Source organism: Hevea brasiliensis, chromosome 2 (assembly GCF_030052815.1).
Source record: "Hevea brasiliensis isolate MT/VB/25A 57/8 chromosome 2, ASM3005281v1, whole genome shotgun sequence".
Classification (NCBI taxonomy): Eukaryota; Viridiplantae; Streptophyta; class Magnoliopsida; order Malpighiales; family Euphorbiaceae; genus Hevea; species Hevea brasiliensis.
In genome coordinates, this window is record NC_079494.1 from 3057275 (window position 1) to 3079955 (window position 22681).

At 33.7% G+C, this 22681-nt stretch overlaps 1 protein-coding gene across 1 annotated transcript; it reads right to left on the reverse strand.

Annotated features, from left to right (window-relative positions):
• Positions 1-21256: 21256 nt before the first annotated feature.
• LOC110632677 (uncharacterized) lies at positions 21257-22358 on the reverse strand. Its single transcript, XM_021780990.2, has one exon. The coding sequence runs from the start codon at positions 22138-22140 to the stop codon at positions 21325-21327; it is 816 nt and encodes a 271-aa protein (XP_021636682.2). The 5' UTR covers positions 22141-22358; the 3' UTR covers positions 21257-21324.
• Positions 22359-22681: the final 323 nt, after the last annotated feature.

Consider the following 22681-nt stretch of genomic DNA (forward strand, 5'->3'; position numbering starts at 1 on the left):
TATCAGCAGAAACCCGAGTACCAACTTCAACTTTAGTTGGAACTCCAAGTTCCTTGGCCTGCTGAAGAGCCAGAATCAGCTTCTTTAACTCCTCATTTTGAGTGAGCAGGTGACTCACTTTATAGTCAACCACATCCACAAATTTTACGAGAATGTCAAGGGGACTTGTTGCAGTAAAATGTTCATTAACAATAGCCTTTATCCCTTGAATTTCATTCAAAACTTCACTAGCAGAACCAGAATCAACTTTAGCAGAGGAGGAACCACCCTTTTCAAATCTTGTTTTTCTCCCATCAGTTTCGGAATGTATTTCTCTAAGCACTATCAAGTCAGCCCTAGAGATTTCCTTAGTGACATTCACCTTTAGCTCTTTAAACACAGCAGTTAACAAATGTGCATAAGGCAGTTTCCCAATCCCATAGGCTTTGCACATGTTTTTGAAGATTAAGTAAGCTAAATTCAACCTAACTTTATTCACAATGTGCCACATAATACACATGTCCAAGTGACTCAGATAGCCATAACTGCCAGATTTCGGACAGAACACATAATTCACCATACTGTGAATAATTTTGATATGCTGGAGGGCTTTGGTACTGGTGGATTTCTCATTTTTGGCAATGTTAGAAGGGAACACCTCATTTTCAAATTCAACCAGATTAAACCCTGCTACTCTAGCAACATCCTTATGTGTGGAAATTCTATTTCCATCATTGGGCAAATTTAAAGCCGTGGCTATCAGTTCAACAGAGACACTATATGTATTTGTATTCAAAATGACTTCAAATCGATCCTCATCATCAAGAGTTCGCATGGTTCTATAAAATTCTTGTACAAGCCTAGGGTAGTATTCATTTGCGCATTCACAGACACCCAACCAGCCTTGAAACTCAAAAAGCTCTTTAAAGTGAAAGTTTAACTGATTAAAGTTCTCCCATTTGATGAATTTGCAATCCAACAGTGCTTTATCCACTGAACCCGAAAGCTTTGCGATACCCATTTTCTTTTTAGCATTCGTCCCTTGCTTCACATCAGTCTTTTTCTTTTAATTGTCGATTTTGGGGATTCGACACCCTTGGACGAGTGAGAGGACTCACTAACTGAGTTTGATTTTGGCACGTCGTGCTTTCCTTTCATTTTCTTCCGTAATGCCGCGACAGGAACATCGTCGGAGGTGGACGAGGAAGATGAAGCAGCGGCAACAACAGGGAATTTTCGTTTTGTGCGAGCCATTGAGACAAAATGAAATCGGGTAATGGTATTTCGGTGAGTGAAGAGAAGAAGAAAAAAAATGAGATTTTTGGTGAGTTAGGGTATGCTTCGCCTGAAAGAAGTATCGGGTATGGTGTTTGGGGATGTCGGAAATCGAAACAGAGAGAGAGAGAAAGCGTGGGAGGTTTCGTGTGGCAGAGGGTTTAAGTCCTCTTGAGTCCCGCGCTTTCCATTTTCACTGTCATCATCAATGAACTGTTTTCCCTTTTCTTTCCCCCCTTTTTTTTATTATTTTATTTTGCATTTCAAACAAGTCTACCTATACCTATATGCACAAATAACCATTTTTACATGTCTGACACATTACTGAGAGTATGATATCAAATGTGGAAAGATAAATGCATTGGTGAACACGTAGAAAACTTCAAGAACAATCACCTTTTGGTTTGAAATTTGAACAGTTCATGATATAGCAAACTAATTTTAGTCACGCAATATTAGTATACAACTTAGTAAACTAATTTCATGAGTACACAAACAAGTTAGCTAATATTCTCTAAAGGTTTCTTAGCAAACCTATATCGCAGCAGATCACTCACATATTTAACAACATGAAATTATTATGAATTGAATTTCAAACAACTAGTTCACACATACCAATTTCCCTTCTAATTCTACAAAATGTTTCTTCATTAAGAGGTTTTGTAAAAATGTCAGCAAGTTGATTTTCAGAGGTAACAAACTCAATTTTGATATTTCCATTTTGAACATGATCTTTAATAAAATGATGTCTGATCTCAATGTGTTTAGTTCTTGAATGTTGGACTGGATTTTTGACCAAGTTTATGGCACTTGTGTTGTCACACCTAATTGGAACAAGATTATATTTTAAATCAAAATCTTCCAATTGTTGTTTCATCCATAAGATTTGTGCAACACAACTACCAGCAGCTATATATTCTGCCTCAGCTGTAGATAAAGCTACTGAAGTTTGTTTCTTACTGTGCCAAGAAACTAGTGCAAGACCAAGGAATTGACAAGTACCTGAAGTACTCTTTCTATCCAGTCTACTTCCAGCAAAATCAGAGTCACTATAGCCAACAAGATTAAATGATTCACATTTTGGATACCATAAACCAATTGATTGTGAACCTATGAGATATCTAAAAATCCTTTTGACTGCACTTAGATGGGATTCTTTTGGACATGATTGAAATCTTGCGCACAAGCAAACACTAAAGTGTATATCTGGCCTAGATGCAGTAAGATACAAAAGAGAGCCAATCATACCTCTATAAAGCTTGGTATCTACTTCTTTACCTTTTTCATCACTGTCCATTTTAATTGTTGAACTCATAGGAGTGCCCATGCTCTTCAAATTTTCCATCTTAAATTTCTTTAACATATCCTTGATGTACTTTGATTGATTTATGAAGATGCCATCTTTCATTTGTTTAATTTGAAGTCCAAGGAAGAATGTGAGCTCACCCATCATACTCATTTCAAATTCATTCTGCATAATCTTAGAAAATTTCTTGCAAAGAGATTCATTAGTAGCACCAAAAATTATATCATCAACATAAATTTGCACAATGAGCATATCATTATGATGCTTCTTAACAAACAGTGTTGTATCCACTTTGCCTCTTTGAAAATCATTTTGTAAAAAGAATTTACTAAGCCTTTCATACCATGCTCTAGGAGCTTGCTTTAAACCATATAAGGCTTTAGTAAGTTTATAAACAAGATTTGGATGCTCATGATTTTCAAAGCCTGGAGGTTGTGCAACATACACTTCCTCATCAATATAACCATTTAAAAATGCACTCTTAACATCCATTTGATAAAGCATAAAATCCTTGTAACATGCAAAGGCACACAACATTCTAATAGCTTCAATTCTAGCAACCGGAGCAAAGGTTTCATCAAAATCAATCCCTTCCTCTTGGTTGTAGCCTTGAGCCACTAGTCTAGCTTTGTTCCTAACAACATTGCCTTTTCATCCATTTTGTTTCTAAAAACCCATTTAGTACCAATAATTGAATGATCTTTTGGTTTAGGCACTAAATTCCAAACTTTATTTCTCTCAAATTGATTTAGTTCTTCTTGCATAGCAAGAATCCAACTTTCATCATTTTGAGCATCTTCAAAACATTTAGGTTCAATTTGTGAAACAAAAGCAACATTACCAAAATATCTTCTCAATTGAGCTCTAGTCATCATCCTCTGAGATGGATCATCAATAATGTCTTCTTGAGGATGATTTCTATGGAATCTCCATTCTTTAGGTAAATCTTCATGTTGGGGCTCATTTACTTGTAATTCTTCCAAATTTGGTATTTCTTCATTAATTTGATCTTCATTGGCATCATGGACATCTATTGTAGTTTCTCTTTGAGTTTCCTCATCTTTGTCATCAACTTGTTCCATTTCTTGACTTGATGTTGAATTTTCTTTTCCAAAAATCTGCTCATTATTATCATCACAAGCATTTTTCCTTCTAATAGAAGGGTTAGTCTCATCAAACAAAACATGAATAGTTTCCTCAATAACCAAAGTTCTTCTATTGAACACTCTATAGGCTTTACTCTTTGTTGAATACCCAAGAAAGATTCCTTCATCGGATTTAGCATCAAATTTCTTTAAGTTATCCTTCTTGTTATTTAAAATATAGCATTTACAACCAAATGCTTTGAAATATGAGATATTTGGTTTCCTTCCTTTCCATAGCTCATAAGGGGTCTTTTTCAAAATTGGTCTGATCAAAACTCTATTCAACACATAGCAAGATGTATTAACAGCTTCAGCCCAAAAGTATTTTGGCAAATTATTTTCACTCAACATAGTTCTAGTCATTTCTTGCAAAGTCCTATTTTTCCTTTCCACTATCCCATTTTGTTGTGGTGTTCTAGGAGCTGAAAAATTATGATTAATTCCATGTTTATCACAATATTTCTCAAACAAATGATTTTCAAATTCAATTCCATGATCACTTCTTATAGATGAGATGCAAAAGCCTTTTTCATTTTGAACCATTTTACTAAAAGAGGTGAATTTTTCAAAAGTTTCATCTTTATGAGCAAGGAAAAATGTCCATGTATATCTTGAATAGTCATCAACAATAACTAAAGCATATGACTTTCCACCAAGACTAGCAGGAGTTACGGGTCCAAATAAATCAAGATGAAGCAATTCTAATGGCCTAGTGGTAGACACAATATTTTTAGATTTAAAAGATGCTCTAGTATGCTTTCCTAGTGCACAAGCTCTACATTGAAATTCATTTTCATACTTAATCTTAGGAAGACCATTAACAAGTTCTTTCTTAGACAATTTTGAGAGTGTATGCATGCTTGCATGACCTAGTCTTATATGCCACAAATAACTAGAGTTATCAAGAGATACTAGACATGTACCATGATTAGTTTCAAAATTATTCATGTCAAGCAAGTAAACATTATTGGATCTATTGGCAATGAACAATGTATCATTATCTAAGCTATTGATTGTACACAGAGAAGAAGTAAACTTTACCTCAAAACCTTTATCACAGAGTTGGCTTACACTTAGCAAGTTGTATTTCAAACCTTCAACCAGTGATACATCTTCAATACAAGGTTTGGTTCCAATTGTGCCATTTCCAATTATTTTTCCTTTCCCTTTATCTCCAAATTTTACATATCCTCCATCTTTCATTGTGATTTTTGAGAACTTGTCCTTTTCACCAGTCATGTGCTTTGAACAACCACTATCTATATACCATTTATCACTTTTCTTCATCCCTTTGCAACAAACCTCATTGTCACTTTCTTCTTCCTTTTGTGAACTTTCGACTTTCTCTTCAAGTGCCATCATACAAAGGAGAGCAGCCTCTTTGTCACTTGATTCATCATTTGAAGATTCTTCATTGTTGCTCCATACTACTTTCATTGCTTTCTTGCTCCTATCTTCTTTTTCTTTCTTCTTCTTGAGTAGTGGACATTTGGGCTTGATATGTCCAGGTTTGTGACACTCATAACATACAATTTCTTCTTTTGAATCTTTGAAATGTTTATCCTTGGGAGTATACTTCTTCAAGAATTTCTTGTATTTGCTTCCACCCTTCTTGAAAGCTCTTTTAAATTTTCTTGCAAGCACAGCCATTTCATCTTCATCATCACTTGAAATACTTGAGTTGTCACTTGAGTCAACTTTAAATGCAACACCTTTCTTCTTATCTTCATCCTTGTTTGACTTGAGAGCAATGCTTTTCTTCTTCTTTTGCTCATTTTCAACTTCACCCTTTTTGTATACCATCTCATGTGCAATAAGAGAGCCAATGAGTTCATCATAGGTGAAAGTCTTAAAATCCTTGGTATCTTGGATAACTGTAGTCTTTGCTTCCCAAGATTTTGGAAGTGATCTAAGAATTTTCTTCACAAGTTCAGCTTCCTCAAATCTTTTACCAAGCGCTTTGAGAAGATTCACAAGATCGAAACCTTGTACTCATATCCGCAATTGATTCTCTGGCCTCATTTCAAACGACTCATAATCTCGAATAAGAAGGTTTGCTTTGGACTCTTTAACAATATCAGTTCCTTCATAAGTCACTTCAAGCTTATCCCAAATTTCCTTAGCAGATTGACATCCTGAAACACGATTGTATTCATTAAGGTCAAGTGAACAATGCAAAATATTAATAGCTTTAGCATTTATAGAGATTTTCTTCCAATCATTGTCATCATATTCATCTTCATGTTTTGGAACTTTTGTAGTTCCAGTACCATTCTTTTGAGGAACATGTGGACCATTTTTAATAATTCTCCATGCATCAATATCCACAGATTGTATGAAATTTCTCATTCTTACTTTCCAAAATGAATAATTAGTGCCATTGAAAAGTGGCGGTCTAGTGATTGAGTAGCCTTCAACTAAAGGTGCAGGTATACCGGCAGTATTACTAGATGAACTAGCCATTATGGATCACTCTAAGGTTGTAATACCCTAAGCAAGAGAGTCAGGCTCTGATACCAATTTGTTGTCCCAAAATAGTCCAAGAGGGGGGTGAATTGGACTTTAACAATTTTTCGGCCCTTGCTTGTAGCCTAATGAAAAATTGTGGCTTTGTTCAACTAGGTGTTTCTCTATGTAAAATAAAAGTAATATGTGCTTCAACAATGTATTCCTAAGTTTCAATTCAAGCCTCAATCATTTAATATGGCAATATCTAACAAAGCATTTATCATACAATATACAACCAATTTCTCAAGTCACTCAAAATGTCAACAAATTTATCAACTCAATCTATTTAACCAACATTCAATATCATGTATATGAGGAAAATTTAAAATTGCACAAAAGTAAGGAAGTAAGGGTTAGAGAAATCAAACACAAGGATTTTTATAGTGGTTCGGCTTAACTAGCCTACATCCACTCTCTCAAAGAACCCTCTTTGAGTCTTCTTTCCACTATTTGCTCTTTTGAAGGCAAGAGACCAAAAGCCCTTTACAATTTCTCAACACCAAGCTTTTACACCAAGGTAGCTTGAAACCTTCACAAGTGCTATCACAAGCACTTTCTCTCTCAAACTTCAATAGGTGATTGTACAACCTCTCTTGAATGCAATTCAATATTTCAACACTCACTCTTACTCAATACAAATCAAACTATAAAGAAGAGATGAGTTGATTTGCCAATGGAAGCTCAAAATCTTTAAAGCTCTTGAATGAAAGCAATAAATGAAAAATCAATGTTGGAGTTCAAATGTAAGCTTTCATTAAGTGTAAATGAAGTGAAGAATGTGTATTTATAGTCCCAAATCATTTTAGACCATTTGAAACCCTTTTGGAACGTTATACACACTGCCCAAGACAAAATAGCCGTTATTTTGTCCTTTTGTGCGAAGTTGAGCAGCTCTGATCAATTAGCAAACTAATAAAATTTTAGGAGCAGTCAGTAAACTGGTTAGTAAACTAACGTTTTTAGCAAACTCATTAGCAAACTAAAAAATTTGGCAAACCAGTTAGCAAACTAAGTCAACAGCTGCATGTCTCAACTTGCAATGCAAAATGATTTAGACCTTTAAAAAATGTTTCAATAGTTGTGTTCAAGGTCATGATGAGAAAAAGTAATCAGAAAATAAATTTTCATTTTTGAGTTCCATATGACTAAATTCTCATCCATTCTTTTTCACAAAAAGACCTAAGACTCTAACACTATGCTTTTCATACCTTTGCTTTGAGTCTTGATTTCCATAGCCTTTTTCTCATTTTGGATTTGTCGTGAAATACCTTTGAGTATCATTTCTCTTTAGATACAACTTCAAAGGTTCTTTATGCATAAGACAAAGAATCTACACATCACTTTAAGGTTAGGTTAGATAGATTCTCTTTGAGTTTTGTTATCATCAAAATCAATGCTCATTTTGAGCTACACGTGGTCAACATTCTTCCTCACCAAATTTGGCTGCCCATGCTCCCACCCCACCTCCATTGCCAAACCACCATGAAAGCTTGATTCAAGCTTCAAATCTCCCACTAAACCCTAATCTCTTCCCCAATCAATAGATAAAAGCTTGTTAACTACACTAGAGAAGGAGATTGAAGAGGAAAGAAAGAAGAAAAAGAGAAGAAACTTAGTAATTGAAAATCAAACCAAGGTTAGTATGTAACTTTGAATTCTTTTGTTAAATTTCTATGTTCTTAGTTAAGTTAACTTAGATTTTAACTTAAATCCAAACAAAAACTATCCTTGGGGGACCAAATAAGAATTTCGGCCAGCTTTATGTAGGGTTTAGATTAAGTAATTTTGATGTATTTGAAGGGTTGTTTAGGTTGAGTTATGTATGTAGAGTATGAATATATGTTTTGAATGCATTAGATTTGAACTTTGTGTAATTAGGGTTCTCGAATATTTTGATAATTGGAAAAAAATTGGAGAATTGGTTAATTAATGCCATTGACCTTACTTGAGTTGAGAAATGGTCAGGTCAGTTGTGACCATTTGTGGTGTGTGTGAATTGCTAGAACCAAGTTTCAATTCGGATTGGTGATGGTTAATATGCTGACAGCTTGACCTAGGTCCCTTTCAGGGACTAACACTAAAAATTTACCAACTCAATTGGTATGAGGTCGATTGGGAATGAAAATAGACACAAAATGACACATTTTTTATTTAGGAACCATGCCTAGAAAATGACATTAGGATAGTGAACAATTAGGCCAAATCTGGATTTGAGCACACTGCCCTGTACAAAAATGAACAAATAAACAGTAGTCACTTAAATGACCATAACTTGGTCTAGGAATGTCCAAATGACCTGAATCTTATACCGATGGAAAGCTGAGACATAGCCCTACAACTTTAATTAAGAAAACAAACCCAAATTTTGATCATAACTTATCCAAAAAGTCACTTGCAGTCAGCACACCAAAACTGCCAGTATCCAGAAAATATCAAGAATTCTGGGTAACACCAAATCCGGCCAGCCCCATTCAAATAGTCATATCTTGGGCTACAAAACTCCAAATGGAGTGATTCAAAAAGGGAATTAAAGTTAAGACAATAAGGAACAACTTCTATGAAGAAAATTTTATCAAATTCTAACAGCAACATGACCAATGAAACAGTACAAAACAAGATACCAAATCTGGAAATTTAAAATTGTGCCTAGGAAACCTAAAAATCTAAGGAGCAACTAAAATCAACAAAATTGATAACTAAAAAGTGGTATGTGGGTGAAAATGAAATCCCTATACCTATTAAGCATAAGAAAGTCAACAAGTTGACTTGAATAGTGCTGTTAATAGTAACCCCGAAATGAAAATTTTCAAGAACGTTAGTTTAAACATATTGGGGTTAGAATTAAGTATATATGAATTAATTATTGAATTTATTGTGAGATAAGATACTGAAACACTATAAATTGCGTGTTTCAGCTGATAAAAACCTGAAAAAGGATAGGACAAACTGAGTCAAGGCCTAGAGGCGACTCATATCAAGTTTGTGCACAATAACTTTTCACTTTCGATTTGCTATTAGAAAATTTATTTGAATATATTTTGGAGTAATTTATGCTAAACAATGCTTTGAAAAATATTGTGTTGCCTACTTTGTAAATGGAAATTTGAAATGAAAATTGATTAATGTTTTGCATGAAATGTTGAATAATATGATTTTGAAATTGTTTCTGATTCACACTTGGCATGGCAGTCCCTTAATATGTTCCTCCTCCACTTGTGGGGTTGAGTTTGATATTTGATCATTTTTCTCCCTTTCTGGCTGGCCAGTCTGAGGTGAGTTTGGATGAGTACTCATTAGCTAGCTAGCCACCTCTCTCATTGATTTCGATTAGTTGGGTGAGTTTGTCTTGTCGTGGTGTATAACACGGCATGTTTAGAAATTTTGTGTCATGGCCTAAGTTGTGTTATTGATTAACAATACTGTGTTTATTAAATTGTTTGATCAAATTTATGTTATATTAAGCTTTGAAAATTGTGAAATATTTAAATTTTGATTTGTGATAAATATGATTTGAAAATTGAAATGTGATTGTGAAATATTTGAACTGTGAATTGATAACAAATGTTTTATATTATGTATTTTATATTTTATTGTGCACCACTGAGTATTTTTATACTCAGCGATAGCTTCTTTTACTGTAGCATATAGGAGCAAAGAGAAAGCAGCAGAGTGCATTGTTGTTGATAAGACTACACTGATTTTTTTTACAGGTATTTATTTATACCCTTGTAAATTTAACTTGATGTAAATAATCTTTTATTCATATGTATTTAAGTAGTTAGATGAGCAGTTGTACATTAAAGTTGTAATAATATTATTTTTTCTTTTTCTTTTGTAAATTAATATTTGTGTATGTCAATTTAATTTAATGCAATGTTTATGAGTTTATCGTATTTTGAAAAATTTTTGAGTTGTGAATTTTGAATTGAAATTTGGTTGAATTGTATTGATTTGAGAATATATTGGCGATTGGGGTTGAGAAATGAAATTATTGAGAGTATTTTCACCGGTTTTGAAGAACTGATTTTTCCAGATTATAGACGGCACTCTGCCGAAATTTTTCCAAAATTTGTGAAAAAATAAAATTAGTAAAAAATTTTACATAATTTTTCAACTTCAATTAAATATTTTTAGTTCATACTAAAAATGCTCACCACTTTCAAAAAAAGTAAGAAAATTGTTTTAAAATCTCTTGTAGTGTATTTAATGGGTTATCGGTAGATGAAGTTCGGTAATTCATTAAGTATATTATGGAATCATGTTATGCCTTACAGAGGGATAAGGTGTAACATGTTTTAGTGGTATCAAAGTAAAGGTTTTAAAATAAATTTTGAACTATGAATTTGAAATATTTTGTCGGTAAATACAATTGCTCGAATGTTTGATACATATGACATATTTACATCATAAATATGCACTAACGGAGGTCAACCTGTTTGTTATCAGAGAGTAGAAAATTTGTGAAAACGAAATGAAAAAGGGAGATCATTCCGTAGAACAATCTGTCAAGGCTGAGGCCCAAGAAGAAGCCCTAGCACTCCAGAACATAAGTGGGTCAGCCACTCCAGCTCCTCCTCAAGCACCGCAGTTTCCTGCTCAATTTGCACAGTAGATGGTTATGTTCTTTCAATAAATAGCGGGAAATGTGCCACCACAAGCTCAGACACAAGCCCCTACAGCACAACCATAGGCCCCAGCAAGACAATATGAGAAGTTAATGAAATTTGGGGCTACAAAATTTAAAGAAACAGTGGATCCACTGGAAGCAAAATAGTGATTAGAGAGGATGGAACTGGTTTTTAGAAAACTACAGTGTGCTGAAGAGTTAAAGTTCGAATATTCAGTATCACTTCTCCAAAGGGATGCATATGAATGGTAGAAAACCTTCCCCCATAGCCTGGTAGAGCCACCAGTTCTCACTTGGACAGACTTTTTGAGAGAATTCAGACAGAAATGAGTCCCCGATATTTATGTAGACATGAAGCTACAAGAGTTTTTAAGTCTGAAACAAGGAGACAGAACTGTAGCAGAGTATGAGCGGGATTTCTCTCGACTAAGCCACTATGCCAGAAGCTTAGTCAGCACCCCCAGAGACCGGTGTAAGAGGTTTGATGCCGGGTTAAAGCCTACTTTGAGAATGCAAGTGGTAGGGTTCCGACACCAGAATTTTTCTGAATTGATTTCACAGGCCCTGGAACTGGAAAGGATATAATCAGAAGGGGCAATGAAGAGAGTACATAAGAGAAAGAGAAAATTGAAAAGGTTACTGGCTAAGCTACTAAGAGTGATTCTGGGAAAAGAAAACATTTTGGAGGATCTAGCTCGCGCGAATCGGGTAGAGGTAGATCTTCTAGACAAAAACCACCCCAATCCGATCAGCAAACTCAACAGACACACAGAAATATGTTGTCGAATCTATTTTGTGATACTTGTGGCAAACCACATAGTGGAGTATGTTATAGAGCTATAGAAGCATGTTTTAATTGTGGAGGGACTGGTCATTTTGCTAAGGATTGCGTAAGTCCACGCCGTTATGGATCATTTACCACGTTAGAAGGATCAACCCAAGTCTCTACCCCAAAGAGTTCACCAGCAGTCGATAGAGGCAGAGGCAGAGGTAGGGGTAGTTAGGGGTGGCCACGGTTCAGGAACCGCCGGTTTAGGTTCAGAGAAATATTGAACCTGAACCGAACCGCTAAGAGACGGTTTGAAGGGCAGTTCGTGAACCGCCGATTTCGGTTCGAGCCCCGGTTTAAAACGGTTTAATAGGGGGTTTAGAGTTGGGCTGTTTGGAGCGGTTCAGGAGGCGGTTTAGGGCGGTTCAGGGGATGGTTTATGACGGTTTGATAAAAAAATGAGAGAAAAAAATTTGGTAAAATAAATATTTCAAAGAAAAAAAGAAGAAAATGATATTATTTGTATTTGTAATAAAAATTAATAAGAAATGTATAGAGTTAATTTAAAAAAAATTATAGAAATGAAAAGAGATTAAATTAATTTTAGTTAAAAAAAAAAAGGAAAAAGGGCTTGAACTTAATTTTGTAGAAATTAAGTTGCCTACGTATCCTCTTGGGGTTTAGAGGAATCAAAGCCCACGTAGTTCTCTTACCTTCTATTTAGAGTTAGATAACCCCCTTACCCTAATCACTTCCACAACCGCTCGATTCCGTTGTTGTTCCATTGGTTCCTATGTCATATAAATCTTCATTTCCTTCACGTGTGATCTCTTATTGCCTTAAGGCTGCCTTAATCCAATTATCTAAACATGTTTGAGCTTCTAATGATTCAGGAACCATATTAGATCGTGTCTCATCTAATATACTACCACCTGCACTAAAAGCTTGTTCAACTGCAACTGTGAAGACTGGTGCTGCTAAAATTTGTTTAGCAATTAGTGCAAGGGTGGGAAAAGTATTTGCATGTCGACGCCACCAATCAAGTACTGGAAATTCTTTACCTGCACTATTATCCCCAAACTCGAAAATAGTGATTAAATATCAAATTCAGAATTATTACTAAGGGATCCTCTAGGCCTTTTTTGCCTTTGTAACAAGGCACGATCACCGATGCTTATTCTAGAGGTTGGCTCATTCTGAACTTGACTAGAAAGCTGAGATTGAGAAACTAATTGTTGACTAGAAGAACAAAATTCACTATATAAATCAAAAATTAATTTTCTAATCTCAACAATTATTGCATGAATATCAAAATCAATCTCATCATCAAGATTTAAACATGAATAATAAAGAGACAAATAATCATTTAAACCATCTAATTTACATCTAGGATCAAAAACACAAGCAACACGATAAAATGGAGGAATATTTTTGAAATAATTTAACCATTTTTTTTTCATATTAGAAATGCAATCTTTTAAATTAACATCATTTTCATGGTCTTGTAATGCACCAATAATATTAAGACATTCAATCATAAATAAATGAGATGCAGGATAATAAACACCACTCAATGTATATGTAGCATCATTAAAAACTTTTAAAATATCCAAAAGTTTTGAACAAATGTCCCAATTTTGTGGATATAGTTGAACTTGTGGCACATTATTGCTAATAAATGTGCACAATAAATCTCTATATCCAAATGACTCGTTTAGTAATTCATATGTTGAATTCCAACGAGTGGGAACATCTCTTGGAAATCTTTTTGGTCTTTTATTATTTATTTTACAAAATTTAGCCCATTCTTTCATAATTTGAGGATGTCCCTATAAAAATGAAATTGCTTTTTTGATGGGAGAAATAAATTCATCTAGGGTTTTTAAACCATCTTGCACACACAAATTTAATACATGACATGCACACCTAATATGAAAAAATTTTCCTCCAAAATTGGGTTGGCAAATTTTTTTAAGGTCATTAATTAATGCAGAATTTGCAGCAGCATTATCAAAACTAATTGAAAAAATTTTATAAACTAATCTATATTCTTCTAAAATATTTTTAATCATCCTATAAATATTATCAGCAGTATGTCTCTCATCAAAAACACGAAATGCAATTATTCTTTTTTGCGTGATCCAATCATCACTAATTCAATGACATGTTATGCCCATATATGAATGCATTTGCTAATGATCACTCCAAATATCACTACAAATAGAAACTTATACACTCATATTTAAAAAAATTTCTTGTAATTCTTTTTTTCCTTTTTTAAATAAAGAAAAAATACTTCGTTTCAAAGTATTTCTAGGAATACGTTTTGCATTAGGATTTAAAGCATTTTGACAATAATTAATAGAACCAAGTTTTTCACCAAAATTAAATGATAAAGGCTCAACACAAATCATTTTTGCTAATTCTTCTTTATTTTTTTTATCAGAATATTGAAATAAAGATTGAGATTTAGAATTTGTGTACTCGGATATTTGAGTTTGAGACTTATCATACCCAATTTTAGTCGGATGCTTTTGCTCTAAATGCCTATTGAATGTGTCATATCCACCTCCCATTTTGAACTTGTAGACTTGACCACAGTAATTGCAAATTACATCAAAAGTATTTTCAGATCTTCGTTTTTTTGTAAAGTGGACTTTGAAAATATTGGATGTGAGTGCTTTTTTTACTTCAACTTTCTCAGCTTGTTGATTTTGGCTTTCTTGAGTGTGGTGGAATAACTCTTGAACTTCAACATCATTATCATCATCCCCAATTTGTTCCATTATGTTGTCTAAATCAACTGCAGTAAGCTCATTTGGATTTATGTATGTTGATTCACCAACCTTACTTTTCCCCTTGCTACTTGATGAACTTCCAAATCCACTACTTACCATTTTCTCAAAAAAAAAAAAAAAAAAAGGAATGATACTATGATAAAATTTGAAAAAAAAATAGTATAGGGATAACAAAAAATAGAAGGTACTAGAAATTTGAAAAAAGAAGTGTAGAAGATAAAAAAAAAAAATTAGAAATTTGCAAACAAAAAAAATAGTGTAAAATTTTAAATTAAAAATTAGAGATAATGAAAATTTTTATGAGTATATAAAAAAATAGAGTAATAAAGAAAATATTAAATTTTAATGATAGTATAAAAAAATAATAATAGAGTTATTGAATAAAATAATAGGATATAAGAAATTTTTATGAGTGTAAAAAAAAATAAAGTGTAAAAATTTAGAGAATATTGAGAATTAAAGAGAGATTTGAGAATAATTGTGTAGAAAATTTGAGAGATTTGAGAGATTGAAGAGAATTTAAGAGTAGTGCGAATGAATTAAGTTGATGAATTGAGATATTTATAGAGTTTTTATAAATTTTTTATTTCTAAAATTATCCCCAAAGAGTAATTATTTTTTTACTGTTATTAGGGACTAAAAGGTAATTTTACAATTAAAATAAAAAAAATAGTAACGGTAACTAATTTTACCGTTTGAGATTAAAATAATAAAAATAATTGATTTTTAAATTTAATAAATGATTTTGAAATTTAATAAATGATTAAAAAAAAAAAAGAAGAAAGAAATGACATTTGAATAGACATTTGCAGGGGTAGGCTGCTGTGGAGTGGCTGCACAGAGTGGGTGAAATTGTGGCGGTGTGGGCGATTGGCTGCGATCTTTGCCTTGCCACAAGCGATGTGTAATTTCAGATATCGTTCTAATCGAACCACGGTTCGAGTCATGACGATTTTAATTCGAATCAAACTGACGGTTCAATGGTTTTATAATATCTTGAACCTGAAGCAAACCATGGAGGAATGATTTAGGTTCGATTTTATAACGGTTTCGGTTTTGACCAATTTCGGTCCGGGTTTGACCGGTTCGGTTTCGGTTCGGTTCCGGTTCCAAACCGGACCGTGGCCACCACTAGGGGTAGTACACCTAAAAGTCAGAGTAATGTGAATCAGCCAGGACAAGGTGATGCTCTAGCTAGAGCATACACTATGCGGCAGAGGAACGAGGATGAGACTTCTGACATTGTTGCTGGTATTTTCTCAATGCTTAACTAAGATATGTATATGTATAAAAATCAATTTTGATATGTTAGAAACTAATATTTTTAGAATCATTTTTGGAAGAGTTTGTTAGTGAAATACATCACCTAGAATATGATAAATTATTGAATATCGATAGATAAAAGAGTTATAGAAGTAAAAAGTTGAATAGTTAATTCAGATGTAATAAACAAATATTACGAATATCAGCAAGATTATTGACTAGAATGGTCAGAGGACTAATAATTAGGTAAATAGTATTGGTTAAAGTGTTATGGACTATTATTTAGACTATAAAGCTACGTAGAAATGTGAGAAAAACATGAGAAAACAACACGTATGACTATTTGAGGACAGATAGTGGACATAATTTTGATGGCGAAATTTCTTTTAAGGGGGGAGAATTGTAATATCCCTATTTGCATAGCTTGGTATATGTTACTATTTCGGTGACCGGTGTCGATCCGGACAATTAAGAGGATTAGAACTATGTTTAAGACACTTAAAAAAGCCCTGAATGAAAATAAATAGTGAGTGCTAGAAGTTAAGTATAAATAAGAAAAATAGAATATAAAAGGTTAAATGAGCCAGAAGTCACAACGATGGGTGACCATTCCGGGAAGTGACTGCGAGGTCAGTCTTAACTTGAATTTTGAACCAAAAAATATGACGTCGCGGTCCTTAAGACTATTGCGAACGTAGTGAAAAAGAGAAAATCACAAAAAAGAATTGTTAAGCAAGTCAAATAATTAGATCAGAAATCCGGAAGAAATATCGAATAACTTTAAAAATCGGATCAAACCGGCGAGGGGCAATTTGATCAATTCACCCCTAGAGGTGACTCCTGACCTAACTGTCCAATAAAATCGGAGAAATAAAAATTTTGGAATAGCAAATTAAATTAAAGAACTATGAAAAATTAAAGGAAAAAGAAAAAGAATTAAAAAGTTGATTTATTACATCACTTTGATGACATCAATTATGATGTCAAAATTAATTTTTATTTTCCCACATTTTTTGACCAAGTCAAATGCACTAAGTAAGACATAAAAATAAAAGAAAATCAAAAAAATTCACTCACCCTCTTCCTCACCAAATTCGGCTGCCCATGCTCCCACCCCACCTCTATTGCCAAACCACCATGAAAGCTTGATTCAAGCTTCAAATCTCCCACTAAACCCTAATCTCTTCCCCAATCAATTGATAAAAGCTTGTTAACTACACTAGAAAAGGAGATTGAAGAGGAAAGAAAGAAGAAAAAGAGAAGAATCTTAATAATTGAAAATCAAACCAAAGTTAGTATGTAACTTTGAATTCTTTTGTTAAATTTCTATATTCTTAGTTAAGTTAACTTAGATTTTAACTTAAATCCAAACAAAAACTATCCTTCAAGGACCAAATAGGAATTTCGGCCAGCTTTATGTAGGGTTTAGATTAAATGATTTTGATGTATTTGAAGGGTTGTTTAGGTTGAGTTATGTATGTAGAGTATGGATATATGTTTTGAATGCATTAAATTTGAATTTTGTGTAATTAGGGTTCTCGAGTATTTTGATAATTGGGAAAAAATTAGAGAATTGGTTAATTGATGCCATTGACCTTACTTGAATTAATAAATGATCAATTATGACCATTTGTGGTGTGTGTGAATTACTAGAACCAAGTTTCAATTCGGATTGTTTAGGGTCAATATGCTGACAGCTTGACCTAGGTCCCTTTCAGGGACTAAAACTGAAAATTTATCAACCCAATTAGTGTGAGATCAATTGAGAGTGAAAATAGACACAAAATGACACATTTTTCATTTAGGAACCATGCCTAGAAAATGATATTAGAATAGTAAACAATTAGGCCAAATTCAGATTTGGGCACACTGCCCTGTACAAAAATGAACAAATGAACAATAGTCACTTAAATGACCATAACTTGGTCTAGGAATGTCCAAATGACCTGAATCTTATACCGATGAAAAGCTGAGACATAGCCCTACAACTTTCATGAAGAAAATAAACCCAAATTTTGATCATAACTTATCCGAAAAGTCACTTGTAGTCAGCACACCAAAACTGCCAGTATCCAGAAAATGTCCAGAATTCTGGGTAACACCAAATCCGGCCAGCTCCATTCAAATAGTCATATCTTGGGCTACAAAACTCCAAATGGAGTGATTTAAAAAGGGAATTAAAGTTAAGACAATAAGGAACAACTTCTATGAAGAAAACTTTGCCAAATCCTAACAGCAACATGAGCAATGGAACAATACAAAACAGGACACCAAATCTGAAAAATTTGAAATTGTGCCTAGGAAATCTAAAAATCTAAGGAGCAACTAAAACCAACAAAATTGGTAATCAAAATGTAGTATGTGGGTGAAATTGAAATCCCTATACCTATTAAGCATATGAAAGTCAACAAATTGACTTGAATAGTGTTGTGAATAATAACTCCGAAATGAAAATTTCCAAGAACGTTAGTTTAAACATATTGGGGCTAGAATTAAATATATATGAATTAATTATTAGATTTATTGTGAGATAAGATACTGAAACACTATAAATTGCGTGTTTCAGCTGATAAAGACCTGGAAAAAGATAGGGCAAACTAAGTCAAGACCTAGAGGCGACTCACATCAAGTTTGTGCACAATAACTTTTCACTTTCGAATTACTATTAGAAAATTTATTTGAATACATTTTGAAGCAATTTATGCTAAACAATGTTGTGTTGCTTACTTTGTAAATGGAAATTTAAAATGAAAATTGATTAATGCTTTGCATGAAATGTTGAATAATATGATTTTGAAATTGTTTTTTATTCACACTTGGCATGGCAGTCACTTACTTTGTTCCTCCTCCACTTGTGGGGTTGAATTTGATATTTGATCATTTTTCTCCCTCTCTGGCTTGCCAGTCTGAGGTGAGTTTGGATGAGTACTCATTAACTAGCTAGCCACCTCCCTCATTGATTTCGATTATTTGGTGAGTTTGTCTTGTCGTAGTGTACAACACGGCATGTTTAAAAATTTTGTGTCATGACCTAAATTGTGTTATTGATTGATAACACTGTGTTTATTAAATTGTTTGATCAAATTTGCGTTATATTAAATTTTAAAAATTGTGAAACATTTAAATTGTGATTTGTGATAAATGTAATTGTGAAATATTTGAACTGTGAATTGATAACAAATGTTTTATATTATGTATTTTATACTTTATTGTGCACCGCTGAGTATTTTTATATTCAGCGATAGCTTCTTTTGTTATCGCAGATAAGAGCAAGGAGAAAGCAGCAGAGTGCGCTACTGTTAATAAGACTACACTGACTTTTTGTACGGATATTTATTTATACCCTTGTAAATTTAACTTGATGTAAATAATCTTTTGTTCATATGTATCTAAATAATTAGATGAACAGTTGTACATTAAAGTTGTAATAATATTATTTTTTATTTTTCTTTTGTAAATTAATATTTGTGTATATAAATTTAATTTAATGCAATGTTTATGAGTTTATCGAATTATTTTGAAAAATTTTTGAATTGTGAATTTTGAATTGAAATTTGGTTGAATTGTATTGATTTGAGAATATATTGACAGTTGGAGTTGAGAAATGAAATTATTGGGAGTGTTTTCACAGATTTTGAAGAACTAGTTTTTCCCAATTATAGACGACACTCCACCAAAATTTTTCCAGAATTTGTGGAAAAATAAAATTGGTCAAAAATTTTACATAGTTTTTCAAATTCAATTAAATGTATTTAGTTCCTACAAAAAATGCTCACCACTTCCAAAAAAGTAAGAAAATTGTTTTAAAATCCTATTTAATGGGTTATCAGTATGTAAAGTTCGATAATTTATTAAGTATACTATAGGATCATATTATGCCTTACAGAGGGATAAGGTGTGACAATGAAACACTAATATTTATATAGTTCACCCTCTCTATGTAAGCTACATCCACGGTATGACATCTTCTGTTATTAATAAAATAAATCATAAATTACAAACTCAAAAACATCTACCCTTTAACTCAATTACACCTAAGAAAATCCTTATATTGCTCAGACTAAATACATTAGTTAGTCCCTCTATACATAACCTAATGCATTTACTATTTTAACTACTTAACCACAAAGTCTTGAATTCCACATCCTCTCGCCACCTTAAGTTGAAACCACTTTTCTTCTATAAAACTACAATAGACAAGAGCCCTCTTCACCTTAAGTTGAACTTTTCCTACATAGTACTACAATGGGCAAGAGCCATCCATCAATGGGCAAAGCTAAATCTCCTTTTCTAGGCACAATCTCACACCATGAGTTGAAAACCTAATAATATTTTTACTCTACTCAATTTCAAAATAACATTAAAATAAAAATTTTACTTTATATAGAAAAATAATTCTCCATCATATTGAGGAATTAGGAAAATACTTCTCCCAATCAAATTAAGAAAATGATCTTTCATAAATCTAACAGTTCACCTAAAATTTCCAGGGATTATCTACTATCAAATTTATAGAGCTGCAATTGATGAGTTTATTCTGATCTGATGATTTTTGTCAGAATAAAAGGTTCTAACCACAGGCTTAAGTCATGCTAAATGACATGATTCAGTCATCAAAAGCCATCTATGAAGTTCATCAAATAAACCATTGGATGTCTCCAGCAAGCTTCGTAAGCCAGCATGTTACTGACTATCTTCATTTCTTTCGTGACAATAAATCCAGTGCACTAGATTGAAGAAGAAGAAGAAGAAGAAGCAACATGCACCATGCTTGTAATAACATAAATTGTCATTTTCAGATCTTCATAGAGAGTGGTATCAAATCAACATTGAAAAGTAAGGATGGTTGAAAAGTAAGGATGAAGTTATCAGATTAAAAAAGATCATAGTATATTGTTTAACTTGTAACATGAATGATATAACCAGAAAGCCTACGGTGACTGCAAAATTGTCAACGTACACAATGAGTTATGTAATAACCAATCTTGTTCACTCTGGCACCCTGTTTCACATTCTGCTTGACAACACAGATTTTGAAAATTCAATCTTTCGAATGGATATTTATCTATGGACAAACAAAGTTTCATTGCTGAGACATTGAGAGTCAACCCCAAAAAGTAAACACTTCCATGGCAAAACAATCTTGAGAACAATGTTATCCTTGATTTTGAATTACTGATAAACAAAGGCAAATAGCATGGTAAGCTGAGAAATCATTACAAGCAAACTGATATCAATATATATGAGTAATTTGCCGATCCCTCAAGAATTAAGAAAAAACCATCTTCAATATAGTCAAACTAATATTTCCCAAAAAGAAAAAATCTAACTAATAGCATCCGGGTCGACTTCTCAAAAGCTAGTTCAGATTTTACCAGATTCAGAGGAAAGGGGGCAGATAAATAATATCATGTTAGTAGTTAACAAGTGTTGATTATGTGCAAATCCTCTTCAATTTATGAAGGTCAAAAATTTATCACTTAATAATTAGAAACACAGACAAATTACACATCAAAATTTACAACTTCGTAAATCCTTGTGTATAAAATACTAAAGCAAACGAGTGCACATTGAGACTTACATATATTTTCCACATCCTCTTTGCTCTTCCTGTGCTTCAATTACCACGTGTGATCCTTTTTTTTTTTTCCTTATCATGAAGACGGAAACACATCTTTAACGGCGGAGGCAGCCGTCAAGTAGTTAAGAGTGTTTCTCAAAGTCTCCTTCTCTCTCTTCAACCTCGCCGCCGTATCCTCCAATTCCAACAACGCCTGCTGCTCCCTTGGCGCGCCCTCGAAAGTACTCCCTACGAAAAACGAAAACGGAGTCGGGAACAGATTCCTTCGCAAATCCTGAGCTTCCTTTTCGGGCTTCCCGTTCAACCGATTCGATAATCGAATCACGTCTTTCATATTGGTCTCCACTTCCGTAGCTAAAGTTTCGACGTCCTCATCCCCTGACGGCCGGTCCTCCAGCCAACTGACCTCGGCCACAAGATAAGGTTTTGTGCGGACGAGATTGGTAATACGGAAACGCTCCTGGCCCTTGCAGATGAGGAAGAAGCGGTCGTCGACGAGGCGCTCGTGTTTAACAATCTCGCCGACACATCCGACTTCAGCAGCGCCGGAGGTAGCGTCGGAGTAGATGACACCGAATCGCAGGTCAGTGTGGAGGAGAGTGTGCATCATAATGCGGTAACGGAACTCGAAGATCTGGAGAGGTAAGATAGCGCCAGGGAATAGGACGAGCGGGAGAGGAAAGAGCGGCAATTCAACAACATCATCTGGTTTAGGATGGTTGGTGTGATGCTTTTCGGAGGCGGAGCACCTGAGGGAGCTGGTGTGTCGCCTACGGCGGCGACTGTGGTAATGGAGAGTAGAAGAATTGGAGGAAGGGTTTAAAGGAGGAAGGTTAGTATTGGGTTTTAACGAGGGTTTGTGAGCAGATACGAGCTGAAGCAGAGCCATAGTAAGAAGAATATATTCCTTAATTGAGAGAGAGGGTTTGGTTCAGCTGGAGAGAGAAAATGCAAATGAATCCATTTTCATTCATGGTTGTAATGATTTCTCACCGGCGACTGCGACGGGTTTAGTGAAATTTTAAAATGTGGAAACTGGAAATTTATATAAAAATCTTAATTTTCTTTTAATTTTTCGTGTTTGGAAAACTGGTGGTTTCAAACAGAGGAAAGGATGATACAGATAATATGGAGAGAGATGCATATAGAGAGAGAGAGAGAGAGAGAGAGAGAGAGAGAGAGAGGGTGCGGTTTGAAATTTTCCACGTGGGAGTTTAGGTTTTCTTGAGCTCACGTGGCACGTCTGCTGTCATTCGTCAAATGGAATTACAGGATAACTGAGAAAGATAACTGATCTCTTTATAAGAGAGGGAAAACTGTTTTAGAAATATTTTATAACCTTTCACTTATATAAATTGTTTCTCAAATTAAATAGTTATTTTACTTATTTATTTAATTTTAATTTATTAAAATAAAATTATTTAATTTAA

What these genes read in the sequence shown, in the direction of transcription:
- LOC110632677 (XM_021780990.2), bottom strand. Translation starts at nt 22,140, where the DNA reads ATGGCTCTGCTTCAGCTCGTATCTGCTCACAAACCCTCGTTAAAACCC.